This window comes from Diabrotica undecimpunctata, chromosome 10 (genome assembly GCF_040954645.1).
Source record: "Diabrotica undecimpunctata isolate CICGRU chromosome 10, icDiaUnde3, whole genome shotgun sequence".
In the NCBI taxonomy this organism is placed as follows: domain Eukaryota; kingdom Metazoa; phylum Arthropoda; class Insecta; order Coleoptera; family Chrysomelidae; genus Diabrotica; species Diabrotica undecimpunctata.
The window spans coordinates 74,195,663-74,216,076 of record NC_092812.1 but is presented as its reverse complement, the minus strand read 5'-3'; the positions used below and the strand labels follow the sequence as shown (position 1 = coordinate 74,216,076).

The 20,414-nt window shown below is 33.9% G+C and overlaps 1 protein-coding gene and 1 long non-coding RNA gene across 2 annotated transcripts in view; one reads left to right on the top strand and one right to left on the bottom strand.

The window, feature by feature from the left end:
* Positions 1-2,678, bottom strand: part of vri (nuclear factor interleukin-3-regulated vrille) — a 97,793-nt gene extending 95,115 nt beyond the window's left edge. Inside the window, exon 1 of the mRNA XM_072546727.1 lies at positions 2,411-2,678. Coding sequence (XP_072402828.1) covers positions 2,411-2,456 — 46 coding nt within the window. The 5' untranslated portion in view covers positions 2,457-2,678. The remainder of the gene's footprint in view (positions 1-2,410) is intronic.
* LOC140452460 (uncharacterized) overlaps positions 1-20,414 on the top strand; it is a 407,073-nt gene that overhangs the window by 114,653 nt on the left and 272,006 nt on the right. The gene's annotated exons all lie outside the window — the stretch shown is intronic.

Below are 20,414 nucleotides of genomic sequence, written 5' to 3'. Positions count from 1 at the left end.
AAAAACTCAAAAAAACTGGCAGAAACAGCTTTTACATCGGGATATGACAAAAAACGAAGCTGGCAGGAGAATTAGATAAAGAAAAAGGACGAAAATATAAAGAGCAGATAGTAAAATTTTCTTCGGTACGATTATCACAGAAACATGATAAAAACAAACAAATAAAGACAGGAATATTGAAAAGAAGCTTCACGTTTTAAAAATTTAATGATATCCAAGCAGGAATCATAGTTCTCTATGAAAGTGAAACATAGATGTTGAGACAGACAGAAAAACAAAAGCTACAGATTTGGGAGAGACAGATCCTTAAGGGAATATATGGAGGGAAAGATGGGTGAGTTTTGGGTTAGGAGAAACAACGAGTAGGTTTTCTTAATCTCTTAATCTTAATCTCTTAATTTTTACATAATTAATTTAAAAAGTTGGTACTTTTTAAGGCCTCAATAATGTTTATTGGTACAGTAAACGGTGTTTGTTTGTCCATAAATTCTATAAATCCCTAATTCGATAGAAGCTGACGAGAAATAATTATATATTATTATATTAATATTTAGAGGATTTCTTACATTTCTTTCTTAATTGCAAGTATTTATGATAGGTCAAAGAGAATCTTGATTTAACCCTCAGAATAATGAAAAATAAACCTTTTTGTATGCAAAAATGCATCAGTAATAAATCAGTAACTTGGTAATTGATATCTGGCCAATTATTGAATAGAACTCTGTAAAGAAGGAAAATATTTGCACGATCTAGTTTTTTTGCAAATATAAAATTTCAATGATAAACATTTATATGATCGATAATTGAATAACTTTCCAATAACTACAACTTGGTCATACTAAAGACCGAAAAAATTATATCAAAGGAGGACTGTTTTCTTTCTTCTAAATTATTTTACTCAATGTTATTCATAAGGTCTTGCTTGGAATATTCTTTAGCAACTGGATGAAATTCTTAGTATAGTATAATGCTAAATATCATCATTACACTAATATCTAATAACAAATTCTACGAAGTGGAATATATAGTAAAAATGTCTAATCTGAGTTAATAAAAACTGAATAACTATTAATGTAGAAACGATAATTTATTCCATCCCTAACTCAGAATTAAAAAAAAACGTGTGTCTGTACATTAAAAATAAATAAAAAGAAAAAAACTTTTCGAAAATTGTTAACGATGCAAATTCAACTTTTCGAGTAACACTGTATTAACATGAAAGTCTCAGACCAAACCAGACTAATTTTAAACCGAACTGCATTTTGATATATTCTGAAGGATATTTGCCACTTTACCATTAACAGAAACAACAAAAGACAAGTAGAGCATGACCCAAATTTGATGTAAACGCCACAACAAAGGATTTATTATACCAGCACTACAGTTATGTTCCTTAAACTATTCTTTTGTTTAACTTTGAGAATGCCTAACTGTTAAAAAAATTAGTTTATGTAATAGTCCAACCTAAATTGTTGAAAAGTTGTATTTTAAAATATTTTAGGTAATTTGAAGTGGAATCTACTTCAAAATTCTGAATTTTAAATCATTCTTCAAATCATTTTTAGGCACAACGGTTTGTATAAACCGCCCCAACTTTATTTTAATATGGGTTTTCTATTTAAAAAAAAAAAGTGCAAATAATCTTATTTTTGTCAATACTACTATAAAGCTGTTTATTTGTTTTAATGTCAATATATGCGTATAACAAACTACCTCTTTTAGCTGATTGTTTCGTTACTATTTTAAATTTTTTTTAGGCAAGTTCAAGTTTGTTTTAGCTATTTCTGGTTGTAGTTGCGATTCCGACCTACCACAACTAACCTTGAAAACAAAGACTTTCATTGTCCCATTTTTATTATCAGATTAAAAGATTGTTTTGATCTAGGTCTTTGTATTTTTAAAACGAAAAGTAAACTGATAATTTTCAAAATTGTTATGAAACGCTACAAACAAAATGCCTGTGTATGCAATAACATTGATAACAAACTGTAACAATATTATGCCAAATTTAGGTCAATTAAAAATTTACTTTGTGTGGCCAAGCACCAGGAAAATTAAATATTGATAGTGACCCTTGTTCGATGGAACAGCGAAAGTTGATTTAATGATGGCTAAAGGGGGTCAAAATGGTAAATATCGAGGACATTTCACTGGACATCGGTTAGCAACAAAATTTTTTGAAGGGTTGATTTTATTCAAAGTGTTTACATCAGCGTTTCAATTAACGCTAATTTCCTGTTAAGATTAATAATGTGTAAAAATTCTGATAGAGGCCTGAAAATATGTGCTAGTATAACATATAACGTATGTTTTAAATTAATAAGTATGGTAAAATTTTGTGACCTGATTATAGGTATATTGAATTATTAGTAGGGTATTTAATTTATTAGTGGATGAAAATGTAGCTTACCTGAGGGCTGTGAGAAAATTAATCCGTTTTCAGTGCGCATGGGCATGTTGAAGGGAATAGGGCCGACGGGTAGGTTCGGGGGCGGAACCGCAGAGGGCCTTAGCTGTTGCAGCGCAATGATTAGGCCTTAAACGACACAGGACACAAAAAACACAAAACCGCAGCGCCGGCGAGCACAGTATACTAAAAGAGACGCGAAGTAAAGTCCTTAGTGGTTTCACTAGAGCACAAGGCCAGAGTTGAGAGTAGCGAATGGTCTGAAGAGCAGTGGTTCACTGTAAGTGCGGGCCAAACAGTAGACACCAGCGAGGATGTAAAAGTATTATTGAGATAGTGACCTACAATTCGCGAGCCGGCAAAGTAGTGGCAAAACGAAGAAAGCGGCGAAAGGGAGACCTAAAGGAAATGCGGCCACATCAGTAATATGTAGTTACGTGAGATTACCAAGACGCATAATATGTTTGTGTCCTCAATTTCTGAGTATGGAACTTTCTGTAGTGCATTCTCGAATAAAAATGAAACCATCCAGATTCGAATTGGAAAACCCGTTAATAGGGTTATATCAGTCATTAGAGAGAGTTCTACGTAATTATGTTTGTCAACAATTTATTTAGGGCTTGTTTGTCACACAATATTAGTAGGGGCGATAAGATCAAAATTCATTATTGTCATTTATGACACCTGAAAGACCATAGGAGAATCACCTTCTTTTTAAATTTATACAATTATGATATTGACGAAGATTTTTGATTGATCAAACGAAAAACCCCTTACATCTTTGATATTAAATCGGTAAACTATTGTTTAAAGTAATAGCGGTCGATCTTATACTTAAATATATATTCGATCATATATACATACATATATATATATATATATATATATATATATATATATATATATATATATATATATATATATATATATATATATATATATTTCATCTTCATCATAATTCTCAGCGTATTCTACCGATTATGGTGCAGCCTCCCTTACATAGTCGTTTTTCATTTCTGCCCACGATTGTCTCATATTGGCTTTTATGTGCCATGTTGTACCGGCTTGTTTCCTTATGTCATAGTCACATCTCAAATTTTGACGTCTTCTTGGTATCTTGACGCCTCTTGGATACCACAGTGTAATTATAGTGGACCATCTATTGTCAGTTCTTCTCGCTAAATCTCCAGCCCACTGCCATTTTAAAGATTTAATTCTGTGGATTACATCAGTGACCTTGGATTTCTGTCTCATCCACTCTATTCTTTTTCGATCTCTCTTTGTTATACCTAGCATACATCGCTTTATTGACCTTTGAGTGACTTCTAATTCGCTAGTTTTTTACGGTCTAAATTTCGCAGCCCTATGTCATGATTGGTAGTATAAACTGATCGAATGCTTTTTTCTTTAGGTGGAGTAAAAGCCAAATCCTGGATTTGAATATAACTGCATTTTTATCAAAAGACGCCCAAGATAGTTTCATTCTTTTGTTGATTTCTGGGAGTAGGATCCAGATTTATGAATTAATTGTCTCAGTTATACATAGTCGTCTACACTGTCTCAAGTGCAGTGGAACGACATCTACTAGCTCGTCGTACATGGTTTTTGTTTTTGTCTATTTCATTTTTGGGCCAACTTCATTACTAGCTGCATTTAGGTCGCTTATCAGTTCTTGCTGTTCAGCAGGATTATTACCAATTAGAACGATGTCGTCTGCAAATATTAGATGGCTGAGTTATTCTCCATCAATAGATAGGCCTTTGTTCTGTCAGTTTAATTTGGTGAATATATTTTCTAAAGTTGCCGTGAAGAGGTTTGGTGATATTGCGTCTCCTTGTTGGACGCCTCTGGTAGTGGGAAATTTTGGAGTAGTTTCATAAATTTTCTATGTACGATTTGTCAATGCCTTGATTGTTGAAAGCTTTTATTACTGCCTTGAGATATATAGAATCGAAAGCCCTCTCGAAATATATCAATGTTAATGCTAACGGTATTTTATATTCTATAGCTCTTCTTATTAGTTCTCGAAGCGTATGGATATGATCCAGAGTACTGAATGCACTTCTGAAACCATCTTTCTCTCTTGGCTGTGCAACATCTAATGCATTTGTTAACCTGTTGTTAATGATATTTGTGAATATCTTGTATATGATTCTTCTTCTTCTTGTGGTGCCTTTCCGTTACGGATGTTGGCTACTAGCATGGCAATTCTAACTTTATTGACCGCAGCTCGAAATAGTCCTGAACCGGTCAAGGAAAACCATTTTCGTAAATTCTGGAGCCAAGATATTCTTCTTCTTCCTGGTCCCCTCTTTCCGTAGACCTTCCCCTGTAATATAAGTTGCAGCAGGTTATATCTATGATCGTTTCGCATTATATGTCCAAGATATTCTAACTTGCGCTGTTGCACTGTGGATATAATTTCACATGTTTTATCCATCCAACGTAGAACTTCAATGTTTGTTATTCGGTCCACCCAAGAGATCCTCAGTATCCGTCTATAACACCACATCTCAAACGCCTCGAGTTTTCCCATGGATGCCTCGGTTAGTGTCCATGATTCAACCCCATAGAGCAGCACTGTAAACACGTAGCATCTCAATAAACAGATTTTCGTTTTTAAGGGTAGGTCGTGGCTCGTAAATATCTTGCTCATTCTGACAAATGCTGACCTGTCTTTTTCAATTCTTTGTTTTATCTCAACTGAGTGGTCCCATTGGTCGTTTATGGTGGTTCCTAAATAGTAGTAACGGGGCACTTGGAGTATTTGTTGCTGATCTACCAGTAATTGACTAGGTGGAATATGCTTCTTACTGATGACCATGTACTTTGTTTTCTTGATGTTAAAATCAAGCCCGTATTCTTGACCGATTCTCCACAATTGCGTTACTAGTGTCTGTAAACCTTCTAAACTGTCTGCAAAGAGGGTGGTGTCGTCTGCATATCTGATGTTATTCAGGCGCTCACCATTTATGAGAATACCCTCTTCGATATGCTCTAAGGCCTGACTCATGACGTGTTCCGAATAGACGTTAAATAATAGGGGAGAGAGTATGCAGCCCTGGCGTTACTCCTCTCTTTATTGCAACTTCTTTTGTTAGTTGGTCTTTCACCCGAATGGTTGCTGATTGGTTATAGTATATGTTCTTGATTACTCGAAGGTCTTTGTTATCCAGATCAGTTGCCTTTAGTATATTCATGAGCTTATCGTGCTTGATTCTGTCGAAAGCTTTCTGGTAGTCGATAAAGCATACATAAATATCGCAGTTGACGTCTCTGCACCTTTGAAATAATACCTGAAGCGCGAACAAGGCTTCTCTTGTACCTAACGCATCCCTGAATCCAAACTGCGTTCGTGAGATCTGTGACTCGCATTTCTGATAAATTCTTCTGTGTATTATCTTTAAGAAGATCTTAAGAATGTGGCTCATTAGACAGATAATACGATGTTCCTCGCATTTTTTTGCATTAAGTTTTTTAGGTATAGCAATAAATGTAGATTTTAACCACCTCTCTGGGATTTTTCTCGAGTCATAGATTTTATTGAACGTTGTCGTAAGCCATTTTACTCCTTCGTCTCCCATGATTTTTAGAAATTCTGAATGAAAGTTGTCGGGCCCTGGTGCTTTACCTGCTTTGGTTGCTTTAATTGCGGCTTTGACTTCCTCTTGAGTGATTGGTGATCATGTGTCGTATTCCATAATTATCTGGTTGTTATCTCTGTCATTACCGAATGTCTTCTCAACGTATCTCTTCCATATATTCTTTGTTTGTTCAAATTATATTACCGGGTCGCCATGATCATCAGTCATCTATCCTGATCTCTTGGGTTTGTACATTCCTGTTGCCTCTTTTACCTTTTTGTGGAGATTAAACGAGTTGTGTCTACTTTCCAATGATTTTATTTCTCTGCATTGATCTTCCAACCATTTGTTTTTGGTTTCTCTAATAGTTTTTCTTATTTCTTTGTCAATTCGTTTATACTCCCACATGTCTCTGTTTTTAGCTCTTCTTCTATTCTCCATCATATTTCGGATTTTATCAGTAATCAACTCTTTCTTTTTAACCGTTGTTGGGCGAAGATATTTATCTAGGATTGTCTGGTTAATTTTATATGATGTATATGATTGATAGTAGATTTATAGGTCTGTAGTTTTTTATATCCGCTTTACTACCTTTCTTATGAATGAGAATTATGTTTGCTATATTCTAGTGGTCTGGTATGCATCTTGATCTTAGACAGTTCGTAAATAGGCCGGCCTAAGATTTTTCAGGTTTTTTTCGGCAGCTTATATTTAAGCAGTTCCACTGCTATACCATCCATTCCAGCTGCTTTACTGTTTTTCATTTTTCTATTTGTCCATTCTACTTCTTCTGGAAGTAGTTCTGGTAGATCTTCTAGGTTACTGTTTGTTTCTTCACGTCTTTCAGGGGCTTTGTATAGTTTGTAATTCTGTCTGTAATTCTGGTGTTTTCGTTTGTTAGAGCAACGATTTGCATCTTCCTAATGATTAATGTTTTTTTTTATTTTCTTATAGTTTTTCCTGTTTTCGATTGCATTTTCTACCTGCTTTCATTGTATTAGCTTATGTCTTCCTTATTGTCTTAAGTTCTGTGTATTATATTCTTTGTACTTTGCTACTTATTTTCATTTCCCTTTTTTGTTTTAGTATTCTTTTGGTTTTATTAGACAGTTTGCTATTTTCATTTTGTTGATGCGGACCTCCGATTTCTTTGTCGCTATCAAGGATGATTTCCATTAATTGAGAGCTGTCGATTTGGTCATGCATCTTTCATCAATTGCTCTTTGTTAGCGATCTGAGTTTTCTTTTAGATTTTTAATATTTATACCGGTTACTGTTGGTGTTGTCATTAATTTTAGTCTTTCTAGTTTTAGATATAGAACCATTTTTGCTCTGATTTGCTCTATGGTCACTGCCTATTTAATATTTATTTATTACACTGACATCTTTTATTGTAGCAAACTTCCCACTTTGGCATTAAAGTCACTAATTAAATACTTGAAATGACTTTTATTATTATTTAATGCTTCAGTTATGTTACTGTAGAGTTCCTCTATTTCTTCGTCAGTGTAAGTAATCGTTGATGTGTATATTTGTATAATTTGTATATTGTATCTCTTTGATAATTGTCTAGTTAAGCTATGTACTCTATTCAAAATACTCGCTATTTCTACTACTCTTTGTTTACATTTCTTGTTGATTAGGAATCCAATACCCACTGTTCGGCCCGTTGATTTTCCTCCATAGTAGAATGTGTTTCCTGATGCTAATTCCAATAGCTCTTGATCTTTTCGTCATACTTCGCTGGTTCCTAAAATGTCCCATTTTATATCTTTAGTTTATTTTTCTAGTTCTACAAGTCTGGATTGATTTGATAGCGGGCGGCGCAGTTATATGTCGCTATATAAAGCGTTGTTTTATTTGGGTAGCGGTTTAGACTCCGCAGATTCTTAGCACCCTTTGCCTCCTGGCTTGATCCCAAAAGTTTCCAAGTTCGGGGCCATTTGGGTTTACGGAGAATGGGAGCCATGATTTAAGTGGGTCTCTTATGTTAGGTGTTTTGAGGCGTATCTTACCAATCTGGCTCAGTGCGGGCTGGTAAGAATTTGCAGATGTCTTCCGGTTTTAAGGCGCTAAAACCCGCCTTTTAACCTTCTCCTTCTCTATATAACGTGCTCCAATAGTACGCCATATATTGCCCGAAGGCAATTGGCTGAGCTGGCTGACTTTTTAGATCAGTTGTGACCCATTCGTTACTATCAGTTAGGCATATACCGGAGATTTTAATGGTTTGCTCTTACCAGCAAAAGAACAATTCCTCAGATACCTATACCAACATTTAATCCCTCAATTAATAATCTAAGATTACAGTACTCTACTTCTTTTAAGTGTATCTACTAACTCCACTTTTTTACCTGTAAGGCTACCAAAATTCCAAGACTCTATCCTAATTTTGCTAACCTGTAATGGTGTTACCCTGGTATAGTCCCCATCCGGAAATCCGAACGGAAGCTCAGTTTGCTTCAAGAATATTTTACCTCAGGAGATGCCATCATTTCAGTATAATTTTTATTACATTAAAGAAGGTCTTTCAATTATTAGGTCTTAAAAAGATTTTAGGACGTTTAATGCCTGAATGCCCTTTCTATCAGTATTATGTCCTGCACGATTTAGATAATACAGCACCTAGCTCCTTTAAAATTGAATTATTTGTTCCATAGTCGGTTCATAGAATTCGTATCATTCTTTTTCAGCAGAACATTTCAGTGGCGCCTATGTTTCTCCATTTTGATTTTTTTAGTGCCCAAGATTTAGATCTACATGTCAGTATTGGCAATATTAAAAAGTTGACTAATCTTATTTCTGCAGTTTTTGTAATTTGAGAGCTTTTTTTCTTTCCTATTTTGCTTATAGTTACCATACCGAATTTTGCTAGATCATATCTACGTTTTATCAACAAATATAGACGCTCATAAACGGTTACCACGTATGGAGACGATGCTCTCTATTTTAAATGTAAATAAAAAAGGTTTGTAATTCGGTCGATAGAACGTTGATAATCAAATTGTTTGCACAACTGATATAAACTTCTGACAAACTTCTTTATTTAGACTAATAAATCTTCTTAATTTTAATATAATTTTACAAAAAAATATAATGAAACTTAAATATTTCCAATTTAATAATAATTTATACCATTGAAATATGATAACTTTACTAAATGAAACATTTCTCTCATACACAACTGAATGTTTGGCTCAATTTTTCTGCGTGCTTTACGATATTGGCTGTCTGATAATTGAAGTACCTGAGTTATAAATCAAATAGTTTTGCTTTAGTCAAATTAATGCATAATTAATAACACAACGAATATCGACGACTATTATAAATAAGTGAATATTTGGCACGATTTTTGTCATGCATGGCAGTATTGACTATACTATAACAATTTTCAATTGAAGGTGATTCAATGGCAACATCGCACTTCAAGCGACCAACCGATATTCCCTTTATCAACTTAACGTAAAAATTAAATCTAGGACCGATATAATTATTAACTTATCATGTGTGTTTGACAGGTATGCTGTTATTGTGCCTAATACAATGCTTAAAAAAACAGAAAACTTTGTAAAATAATTATTATATTCCATTTATATAGAAGGAGAACTATAACGCAAAGAAATAATTACCTAAGTTATGCTTATGAAGTTTTGGAATCCAACTACTCGTCCGAAGAGGAATCCCCAGTCAGACTTAGTCTATTATTATTTTGTCGAAAACAGTGTCTACCATTCCGTCCAATCTCCACATTTTCTCTTCTTCCTTGATCACATGGCCTACGGCATTAGTCCAATCTTCTTTCCGTGTCCGTTCCATTGCCAGTTCTAACAAACATTATACATCAGAAATTTTATATGTTAGGTTTTCACGAACTACGTAACTCTTTACTTGGGCCCAGATTAATTCTATCGGGTTTAACTCGCAATGGTAAGGAGAAAGTCTTAAAATGATGAAGCCTTTAGCACGAGCCATTGTATCTACAAAATGCTAGCGATATCTGTCACGATGCTGTCTAATGACACTTTACGCTCAGTCTTAATCATGTCATCGGAGAATGGAATTTAATTTTGTCCTAACCAACTCTGCATGTCTGCTTTTCTGGTGGCCATAGTTTATTATCGAATTTGGCTCGACTCGTGAAAGAAGGGATTCAAAGCGTTGGGCATCCATGTCTTCGTGGTAATCCCCCGTTTTTTTAGATAAAAAACTAGTGCACTATCGTCTAAAAAGCCACTCTCACTACCTATATGGGCGACAATCAGTCGTTGTCCTTTGCCCGTTGGTCCTCGTAACCCTGTTAGTAAACCGTCCACAAATGCTTGACGATAACTCGTTATAGTAGTATCTTGCCAGATCTTAGATAGTGTATGACCAATATTCACCCACGTTTCGTCCAGATAATAAATCTTTTTTGTGTGCAGAACAAACTTCTCTAATAGAGCGAAGATATCTTCGTCGCCATGAGACTAAATCTTCTCTTTCTATTAAAACAGATTTACGGGATCGTTTGGCATATATAAATTTTAAATCTTCTCATATTATTATCCTTAACTACTCTTTGTTCTTTTTTGGAATGCGATTATTCTCCACCACCTTTGTCGTAATGGATTCGAGGGTTGGCGCTGTATTCTCAGAAACTGGTCCACTTAAATTTTGTTTGTACCACGGCTATGTACTTTTGGAGCTTGCACAACCCCAGTCACCTTTTTTCCACGTACAATGCGCTCAATTGTCAACATGGATACTCCCGTTAAAAATGAACAGTGAGCTACAGCTTCCACTGTACAAAGTGTATTTTTTAAATTTTCATACACTTTACAGACCATCTGCTTTTCTTCTACCGACATAAACTTCCGCTTTCTTTGAACATTACTTTGACCTGCTACGGCATCCATGTTAATGCTATAAAAAGAGTAAACAACAATTATATTATTTAAATATAATATAGTCTACTTAATAAATATAAAATAAAGGCACATTCACAAGAAACAAAACACCTATGCAGATATGGATGCTTAATGATGAAGAAACCGAACGAATAAACTATTTCTTCCATTCGCACCAAGGACGTTAATATATAGACCAGCGAAGTATTGATAAGTTTACCGATGTTTCAAAGTATACAACGAACTTGTTTAACTATTCGCTTTTGAAACGCACCTGTATTCAGAAAGTATATTGTTACGAGGGTAAATTTCATGGAACTATCTTACTTTTCACCTATCCACATTGGCGAAGCGTACACAATGAAAATGACCCCGGTAATAATTCACTTCTGACATTTAACATTGTTGCCGTTAGCTCTCAGTTCAACAAAAATAAAAAATAAATGATCTGGATTTAATACATTATTTACGAGAAATTTTTATTTATTTGTTTTATAAATACTTAAAATTTATATTTATTTATATATCAGCCTAACCATAATAATTAAAAAAAAATGTTTAATACAGGATCCGATCGAAATTATAATTTTATTAACAGACGAACGCTCCACCACTCGTCCAAATCTTCATGTTACAACCACTATCAAAATTTTGTATATCAACTGCGCAAAACTTAATTATCAGCGCCTTTCTCGACCGGGTTACAAAACTTGTTTGTGTTCAGTCCTAAACCATCTGAATCTAGGGACACTTTTTTGTTAAGAAATAGTGTTTTATGAGCGTATATTCGGTGGTTTTATCTACTCGAGTAATGTTCCTGTATTTATGATTCATGATCCTAGATGCAAGTATGAGTTTACAACGTCAAACGGCCAATCTTAGTGATGTGTGGATGATGGTTGTAATCCTTATCCACTATTATGATTTTTGTGTTCAAAATCATTTGAGACCAAATATTGTCTCTCATTTCCAACTAGTCATATGATATCGAGCAAGATGTCTTAGACGTTCACAATAAGTGCGCAAATTGTTTATTTTGCATCTATTTAGTAAGATGTCTTTTTCATATCCTTCAGCGCTCTCCTGATAACATGTTTATATTCAATAATTGTAAAGACATTATATAAAGCACTTTTATCGATCCAGTTGTATGGTTGTATAGCTCAGTTATAAGGAAAATTAGATGTTACTTCTATTATATCTGCCATTAGTGATGCTGCGTGTCTATGTGAAAGTCTTGTGATAATCTATCAAGCAGATGTCGTTATCATTATCATCCAACTTATAAATTTGTCCACTTCTGGACGTAAGAGGTAAGTTCTTTTGTAATCTAAAACGTTCATTATATACGTATTCGTCCAGGTATGTTTTCTTGTGATTTAGTTAGGAATACTTTGCAGGTTTTCTTGTACACACTTTCATTTGCGTGAAAATATTCTTTATAGTCTGCGCGGGTCCTAGCTTCCTCAAGAATTTCTCTCCCGTCGTCACTATCCATCGCCTTCCTCCGCCAAGCATGTATTCCCATATTTCTCATGTCTTCATCAATATTATTAAGGAACCTTGTTCTGCGTCTTCCTCTCCTTCTCTGACCAATGGCTCTATCAAGGAGCGTTTTTCTAGCTGGGTCACTTTGTTCCATCCGCATTACATGCCCTATCCACCTCAGACGTTATATCTTAATATATTTTACGATATCAGGTTCCTCGTATATTCTATAAAGTTCGAAGGTGTATCGTCTTCTCCACACTCCATTGTCATTTACCGCTCCATAGACTTGCCTTAGTACTTTTTTTTCGCAACATTCCAACATGTTTTCATTATTTTTTGTTAGAGTCCAGGTCTCTGAACCATATGTTAGGATTGGGCGTATTATTGTTTTGTTGAGTTTTATTTTTGTATTTCTCGATATTGTAACATTTTTTAAATTAATATATTAAATTAATTTTAATTCCTTTTACCCATGTGGATGATACGTTGATGGTCGTGTTTACGATCAGAAATTTTTATTGGGAAACTACCGAAATATGACTGAAGAATCTACCTAAGTATTTATTTAAAGACGCCGGTCTGGCGAATCCTTAGTTAATCCTTTTCCGGGTTCTTTGTCATAAATTCGGTAATTGTAGTCGAACGCCCGTTGTAATGTTTTTCGGGAAAAACCTAATCTAGGAGATTTGATATTTCATCACGTTGGTAGGTAGAAGTATACCGTTATGTTCAATGTTAGTTAGAACTTTTTATATATATATGTGGCTAAACACCCCTTTAGGGGTTACGCCGCTTACGCTCTCTAGATCTATGTTTTGAGGTAGATCAGTCCTCATGTTCCTTATTTAATTTTCTCAGTTATTTTTCTCCATTGTGTCCTATCTCTGGTTTTTCCTTTCCACTGTCGTATGCCCGCCTTGTTGAGATCATTTACAACTTCTTGTAACCATGTAGATCTTGGTCTTCCACGTCTTCTTTTGCCAGCTGGTGTCCATTCCAATATTGAGAATATCGTCGTAGTTGATCCTGATCTCCATACGTGTCCTAGCCATTTTGCTCTTTGTTGTTTTATTTTACACACTATATCTTCCTTAATTTCTTCCAGTAGCTCAAGGTTCGTTCTTTGTCTAAATTCATTTTCATTTATTTTTATTGGTCCCAGTATTGCTCTTAGTATTTTTCTTTCTTGTATTCTAAGGTTTTCCTCTTGTTTTTTTGTCATGCTGAGGGTTTCGGCTGCATACATCATCGTCGGTCGAATTATTGTTTTGTATACCTTCATTTTCGATTTCTTACTCAATAGTTTATTTTTTAGTAATTTCTTATTTGCATGGAAGGTCTTATTTGCTGTAATAATCCTTTCTTTGATTTCTGTTTCTCTTTCTCCATTGTTTGTTATTAATATTCCCAAGTACTTAAATTTTTCGACTTCTTCAAAAATGTATTCGCCTAGTCTAACCTTTTTGTTTTCGAAGTTTTTATCAAATCTCATTATTTTTGTTTTTTCTTGGTTTATTTTTAATCCCATTACTTTTCCTTCTGTTACCATTTCATTTAACATTTTTTCCATTGTTTTTCTATTTTTTGTTATTAGCACAATATCGTCAGCGTATGCTATTATTTGTCCTTCTCTAGTTCTAAGGGTACCTTTGTTTATTTTCCTGACGATGTATTCCAGGGCAAGATTAAACAGGGTTGCTGATAACGAATCTCCTTGTCTAACCCCTTTATTTATGACAAATTCTTCTGTGTCTCCTACTTGAGTTTTTATACTCACTACAGTTCTACTCATTGTCATTTTTATTAATCGTCTTAATTTGTTTTGTATTCCCATTTCTTTCAGAGCTACCATTAATTTTGATCTTTTTATTGTATCAAATGCTTGCTGAAAATCTATAAAAAGCAGTTCAATTTCTATTTTATATCCATGAGCTTTTTCCATAATTTGTTTAACTGTATGTATGGCATCTGTTGTAGACTTTCCCTTAATAAATCCGCATTGATAGTGTCCTATGATATTCGTCATAGCGTTGGTCAGTCTTCGATGTATTAAGGTCGACATAATTTTATATGCTGTGTTTAATAGCGTCAGTCCTCTGTAGTTATTACACATTTGTTGGTCTCCTTTTTTATGAATCGTGATAATTTGTCCTTTGTTCCATTCTTCCGGCATTTTTTCTTCGTCCCATATGTCTTTTATTAAATTGTACAGTTTTTCTTTTAATTCTTCACCACCATATTTTATAAGTTCCATATTGATCCCGTCTGATCCTGAAGATTTACCATTACGGCTGCTATTTATAATTTCCTCAACTTCCTCTTTTGTTGGTCTTTCTAGCTGGTTTCCTAACATCATTGTCTCTTCTTCTACGTTTTCATTTAGGTCTTGATCTTCTTGCTCTGTTAATAATTCTTTAAAATAGTGAGTCCAAATTTCTTTATACTCTTCATCATTTTCTGATACTTTTCCATTTTTATCTTTTATGCCTTTTATCTTTCCTTTAAAAGTTTTGTTTTGCTCGCTAATTTTCTTATAAAATGCTTTTGTGTTTCTGTTCTTACTTTCTTTTTCTATTTCTTTTATCTTATCATCTAACCAGGCACGTTTAATTTTCCTTATTTTTTTCTTACATTCATTCCTTATTCTATTGTATTCTTCCCTATAATCCTGTCTATTTGTTCTTATCCACATTTGTCTAATTTCTATCTTCTTTTTTAGCATGTTATGGCATTCTTCATTATACCATTCTTGTTTTTTTTTGTTTCTTTTTATTCCTATGTGTACATCCGCTGTTTCATTTATACATTTTTTTAAATTTCTCCATTCTGTTTCTATATCCTTTGTATATTTACACTGTTCCTTTAGTTTTTTGTTCATGTCATCAGCATACTTAATCCTTATGTCTGGAGCATTCAGTTTTTCTACGTACCATTTGTCTTTCATTGTCGTGTTTTTTAGAGTTCTTTTGACTTTTTGTTTTACCTTTGCAGTCACCATAAAATGATCTGTGTCTGCATGCGCACCTCTGTAAGTTCTCACGTCCGTAACCGATGTTTGTTTCCTTCTTGTAATCAGAATATGGTCTATTTGGGACCATGTTTTTTGGTCTGGGGAAATCCATGTTACTTTATGGTATTTAGGATGTTCGAAATTTGTACTAATGATAATCATATTGGTACTAGCTGCTAGGTTACATAATCTTTGACCATTGTCATTTGTTTTTTCGTGTAATGTGTGTTTACCTGCTACTTGGTTAATGTAGTCTTCCTTACCTACTTGGGCGTTAAAATCTCCCATTACCAGTATTGTGTCTTCTCTAGGTAAATTCTCCATTTCTCGTTCAAGTTCCTCATACATTTTGTCTTTTTCCTCCGCAGCAGCACTTTCAGTTGGAGCATATACGTTTATGATTGATATATTAAATGGTTTGGCGTTAATTCTCAGGTAAGCCATACGTTCATTTATTGGTTTAAATTGCATAATGTTATTTTTTATTTTTCCCATAATTATGAAAGCAACTCCATATTGACCTTGTTTTCCATGTCCCGAATACTGTAGTGTGTAGTTTTTTTTATTTATTTCTCCTTGACCTGCCCATCTAATTTCTTGAATCACTGCAATATCAATTTGGTATCTTTCTAGTTCTGAGACAATCTCCTGCATTTTTCCTGGTTCAAGCATTGTTCTGATGTTCCACGTACTTATTTTTAGTTCATCGCGTTTTTTCATTTTTCTATTATATTTTTTCCTGCTCGTCTGTTTTATCTTATCTAATCTATTCATGTCCTTTTCCTTTGTCATTTTCGTTTCCGTTTTTTGTTGTGTGTACGATATTTGTTGTTTTATCGGTTTTTTGGCGTGTCTTGGTTTGCCTTTTCCAGTTCATTCTTCTCTTTGTTCCATTTCCATATAGCCCCGTCAATATTTAATTTTTGATAACCTACTCTGGTGTTCATACCTTTTTCTTGTTGAAATTTTGCAATTTTCCGTATTTCTTGTTGGATCTTCATCTCTTCTTGCGTTAGATCGTTATTGATGTATATTTCTGGCTTTGATGCCCTTAGTTTGTTTTTGTTCTTCATGATTTTAATTTTTTCATTTCTGTTTTTTAGTTTTACAAGACATGTTTTGTCGCCTATTTTATAAGCATCTTCTATTTCTACTTTAATGCCTAATTCTTTTTCCACGAAATTTGCCATAATCTCGCTGACTACATTTGGGTTATTTGTATCCATCGGTAGACCCTGGACAATAACATTGTTAGCCTTTCTCTCTTTCTCGAGCTGTTCTACCTTCATTTTCACTATCTTTAGTTCCTGCTTCATTTCATCATTTTCCTTTTTTAGTTGTTGGTTACTTTGTTTGAATTCATTTATTTCTTTTTTTAATTCTCTGAGGTCATTTCTATATTCTCGTTGTTCTTCTTTTATTCCTTTTACCTCCGTTGTTAGATGTTTTGTTTGATCTGTTAAATTTTGCATCATTTTTAAAAGCTGATCTATTTTGTTTTCATCTTTCTGTTGTTTGGTTGGTGTTCTGGTAAGTTTCTTGCTCTTGTTGAAAATATCTTCATCATCTTCCTTTCGACTTCTTTTTTTATTGTCTTCTGAGGTGTAGTCATCATCGCTATCCATTTTTATTTCTTTTTTATGTATTTTTTACTCTATATTATAGCAAGCGGTAAGTTCTAGTTCTCCGGTCAACCCGTCAGAAGCTCTAGAACTTCTCAAGCAATAATTGAGTATGAAATTTAAATTTATTAAATATTTTATTTCTTCTAAATTTTGTTTATTTAGTTAATATTATTAATTAGCGGATTTCCTTTCTTGGATTTTTGAAACTTTTTGGATAACCGGCAACGTCGCATTCAATTTGATCAAGACTTGTCTTCTTATCTGTTATTAAAAGAACTGGAATTTCTAAATGTCGTTTTGTTTTGAATACAATAAAATGTTTTAAAACTTACTTACAGGTCACTTTTTGCCAATTTTCTTTGCACTGCAGAGAGTTTATGTCCTCATACAATTTTTCACGTATAGTTTGGATTTTATTTCTCACTATTACCTCAAAAATCGGAATAAACACTGGTAAAAATGTTTAACACTTTTATTTCGCACAACGCGCTGTTGCCTCTCTATCGTTAGAACTTTTTACCTTCTCAGAAATATATACAACTGGCCTATGATTTTTGAGTGGAAGATACCCTCACCTTTTCTTGGGTAGTTTGGTAAAAATTTTAGAGGAACCAACTCACTTCTCGGTGGGCACTCGTAGAGAAAACAGGTTACTTTTTGGTGGGACAGTCCTTGCATAAGGACTAGATCTTACTGTATCTCTGTTATCGTACCGTTCTCTGTGCATTTTCTTTATAAGTGTGTATACACTTGTTATTTTGAGTTTTTTTGATCTTATACTATATTAGATTAAATATAGTTATAAATTCAGTGTTTAATACAAGTACAGTATTAACTTCTGTGAATTAATGCAGCAGTCGTCAGGAATTACTGTAAGTTAACATAATCTTAATATCTCCACCTATCTGGACAAGTAACATTGGATGGCATCATATCATCTTCCATTATCTGGACGTACCTAAAGTTCATACAAGTCTTCAAATGTAGTTGAGAGTAACTACTGAGTTTTGCATTAAATTTAAAGAACAGTCAATATTTTGTTACGAACCAAATAATCGACTTAACCAAGTGCGGTTTGGTTAAATTTTTATGTTTTCACTTCAGTAACTTTTTTGTATTTTTGTAAAGTTAGATTTTATTAATTTTTGTTATCTTTGGTGTTTGTTATAATTTTTATTCATTTTTTTGCTGTAATATCTCGAGATACGCCAAAACTTTATTTGTGCATGATTATATTATATATCTTTGTAAAGGTATTTTCTAATTATATTTCTGCTTACTTTTATATGTATACCACCATTTCATAGTTGTTGGTGTATTCTTATTACTTGTGTTGCATTCAGCAGCGTCATAATTTTGTTGTTGAATATATTGTTATTGTTTTATGTATGTATTTTATTTGTCGACTCCTAACAAAGTTCCCTGATATAACCATAACTCAGAATATTTGCTTTTTACCTTTAAATATAACTATACCTTTGACCAGTAGAAAGATCAGGCTGATTAAGTTTCGTAGGTAAGTAAGTGTAATACCTTATATATTTATTTTTTGTTTATGTAGCGTGTTGACCAAATTTATTTAGTAATTAACTGTGATATCTTTTCTTAGGTTTGATCTCTGAACCTAAATATCTTCCCTTATCTCTTTTCTTTTCTAAGGTTTCTTAATTTTCTCCTTAAACAGGAGTTTAAGTGACGAAAAAATTAAGTGGCGCCCTGTTCCCTATCTTATCTTATCTTTGGTAATTTTACCCATCTATCTTTTTGTTTATTTCTGTATCTTTTTCTAATATCTCCTATCGTATCTTTACTTATTTCGTCCGTTGGACCCATTCCTGGTTCCAAAAGCTAGTTCCGAACCCACGACTCGCTCTCCACCAACCATCTGGCTGCCGTCCGCAGTGTCTCCATTGGTGACCTTTCTAGCACCATCCAAAAAAGGTTTCCGAGGTTACAATATAATTGTGGATTTAAGGAGAAGATTGAGCCCAAAATAGCATCTGTTGGCCGTGCAAATTCTGCGGTTTATCTCTGCAGTAGTATTATTTTCAGTGTTAAGGAGCGCTCCCAGGTATACGTCCACTGATTGAACAGTATACATGAGAGTCTTCCTGACGCAGCCCGTTATTTGTTTTAAAAGGTTCAGATAGTTCCCCCTGAATTCGTACTCTACATTCAACTTTTTCAAGAATTAGTTTTGTTAACTTTACCAACTGATTTGGTATTCCTAGCTCTTTCATTGCTTTAAACATTTCTCTTCTATTCAAAAAGTCGTAGGCTTCTTTGTAGTCTATAAATATGTGATGAGTATTAATGCCATATTCCAGTGTTTTTTCTAAAATTTGTTTCAGGGTTGCAATCTGATAAATTGTCGATTTACTACCTCCCTAAAACCAGCCTGGTATTTTCCTACTATTCGTTCTGCATATGGTGCCATACGGTGACATAGTACTGTGGAAAATATTTTATACGCTCCATTTAGAAGCGTAATTCCTCTGTGGTTAGAGCATTCAAAGATATCCCCTTTTTTGTGTATGGCGCAAAGTATTCCAATATTCCAATCATTGGGGAGGGATTTCTGTGTCTATATTTTTTTTATAAGCTGCTGTAATGCCATTCTGGTATCATGGCCACCTTCTTTAAATAGTTCAGCTGGGAGATTATCTATTTCGGGTGATTTGTTTCTGGCTAGTTTTTTTAACTGCATCTTTAACTTCAAGAATCGTTGGTGGTTGCTCTTCCCTCTCATCTGTTCCCCTTATCTTATCTCTTTCGTCTTCCAGGTTTTTTTCTTCCTCTATAGTTAGTGCCTGGTTAAAGTAATCTACTCATCTATTCAATACATCTTTCCTTGTTGTTAATAGGTCGCCATTCTGATTTCTGCATTGTCTTGTGGTTGCCTTGAATTATTTTCTGTTGATGTTAACTTTCTTATAGAATGCTCTGAAATCTTTCCATCTGTTGGAAGTTTTCTATATATTTAAGTTCCTTATTTAAGTGGTTTCGTTTTTTTTTTGTTTATCCTTTTTGCTTCTCTTCTCTTTGTCTGGTAATTCTCTACAGTTGTTCTAGTTCGTCGTGTAAGCATCTTTCTGTAGGCTTCGTTTTTTTTTCTTTTGTTGCATTCCTGCATTCATCGCCAAACCAACGATTTTTACGGGCACAAATTTCTGTTTTATCTTTCGCTACTGGTTTAATGTCTTTCTTTATTCTAGCAGTTTGTTCTTCTATTCTTTATTTGTTCTGCAGTTTTTTGCGCCTGTTCAATGCCTTGAATCTATTAAGATGTGATCAATCTGACTCGTTGTTCTTACATCAGGAGACGTCAAGGTTACCGTGTGTACTTGTATATATTCTTGTGTTCAAAATAAGTGCTAGGTCATATTTAGTTCTGCATATTTAGCCTTTATA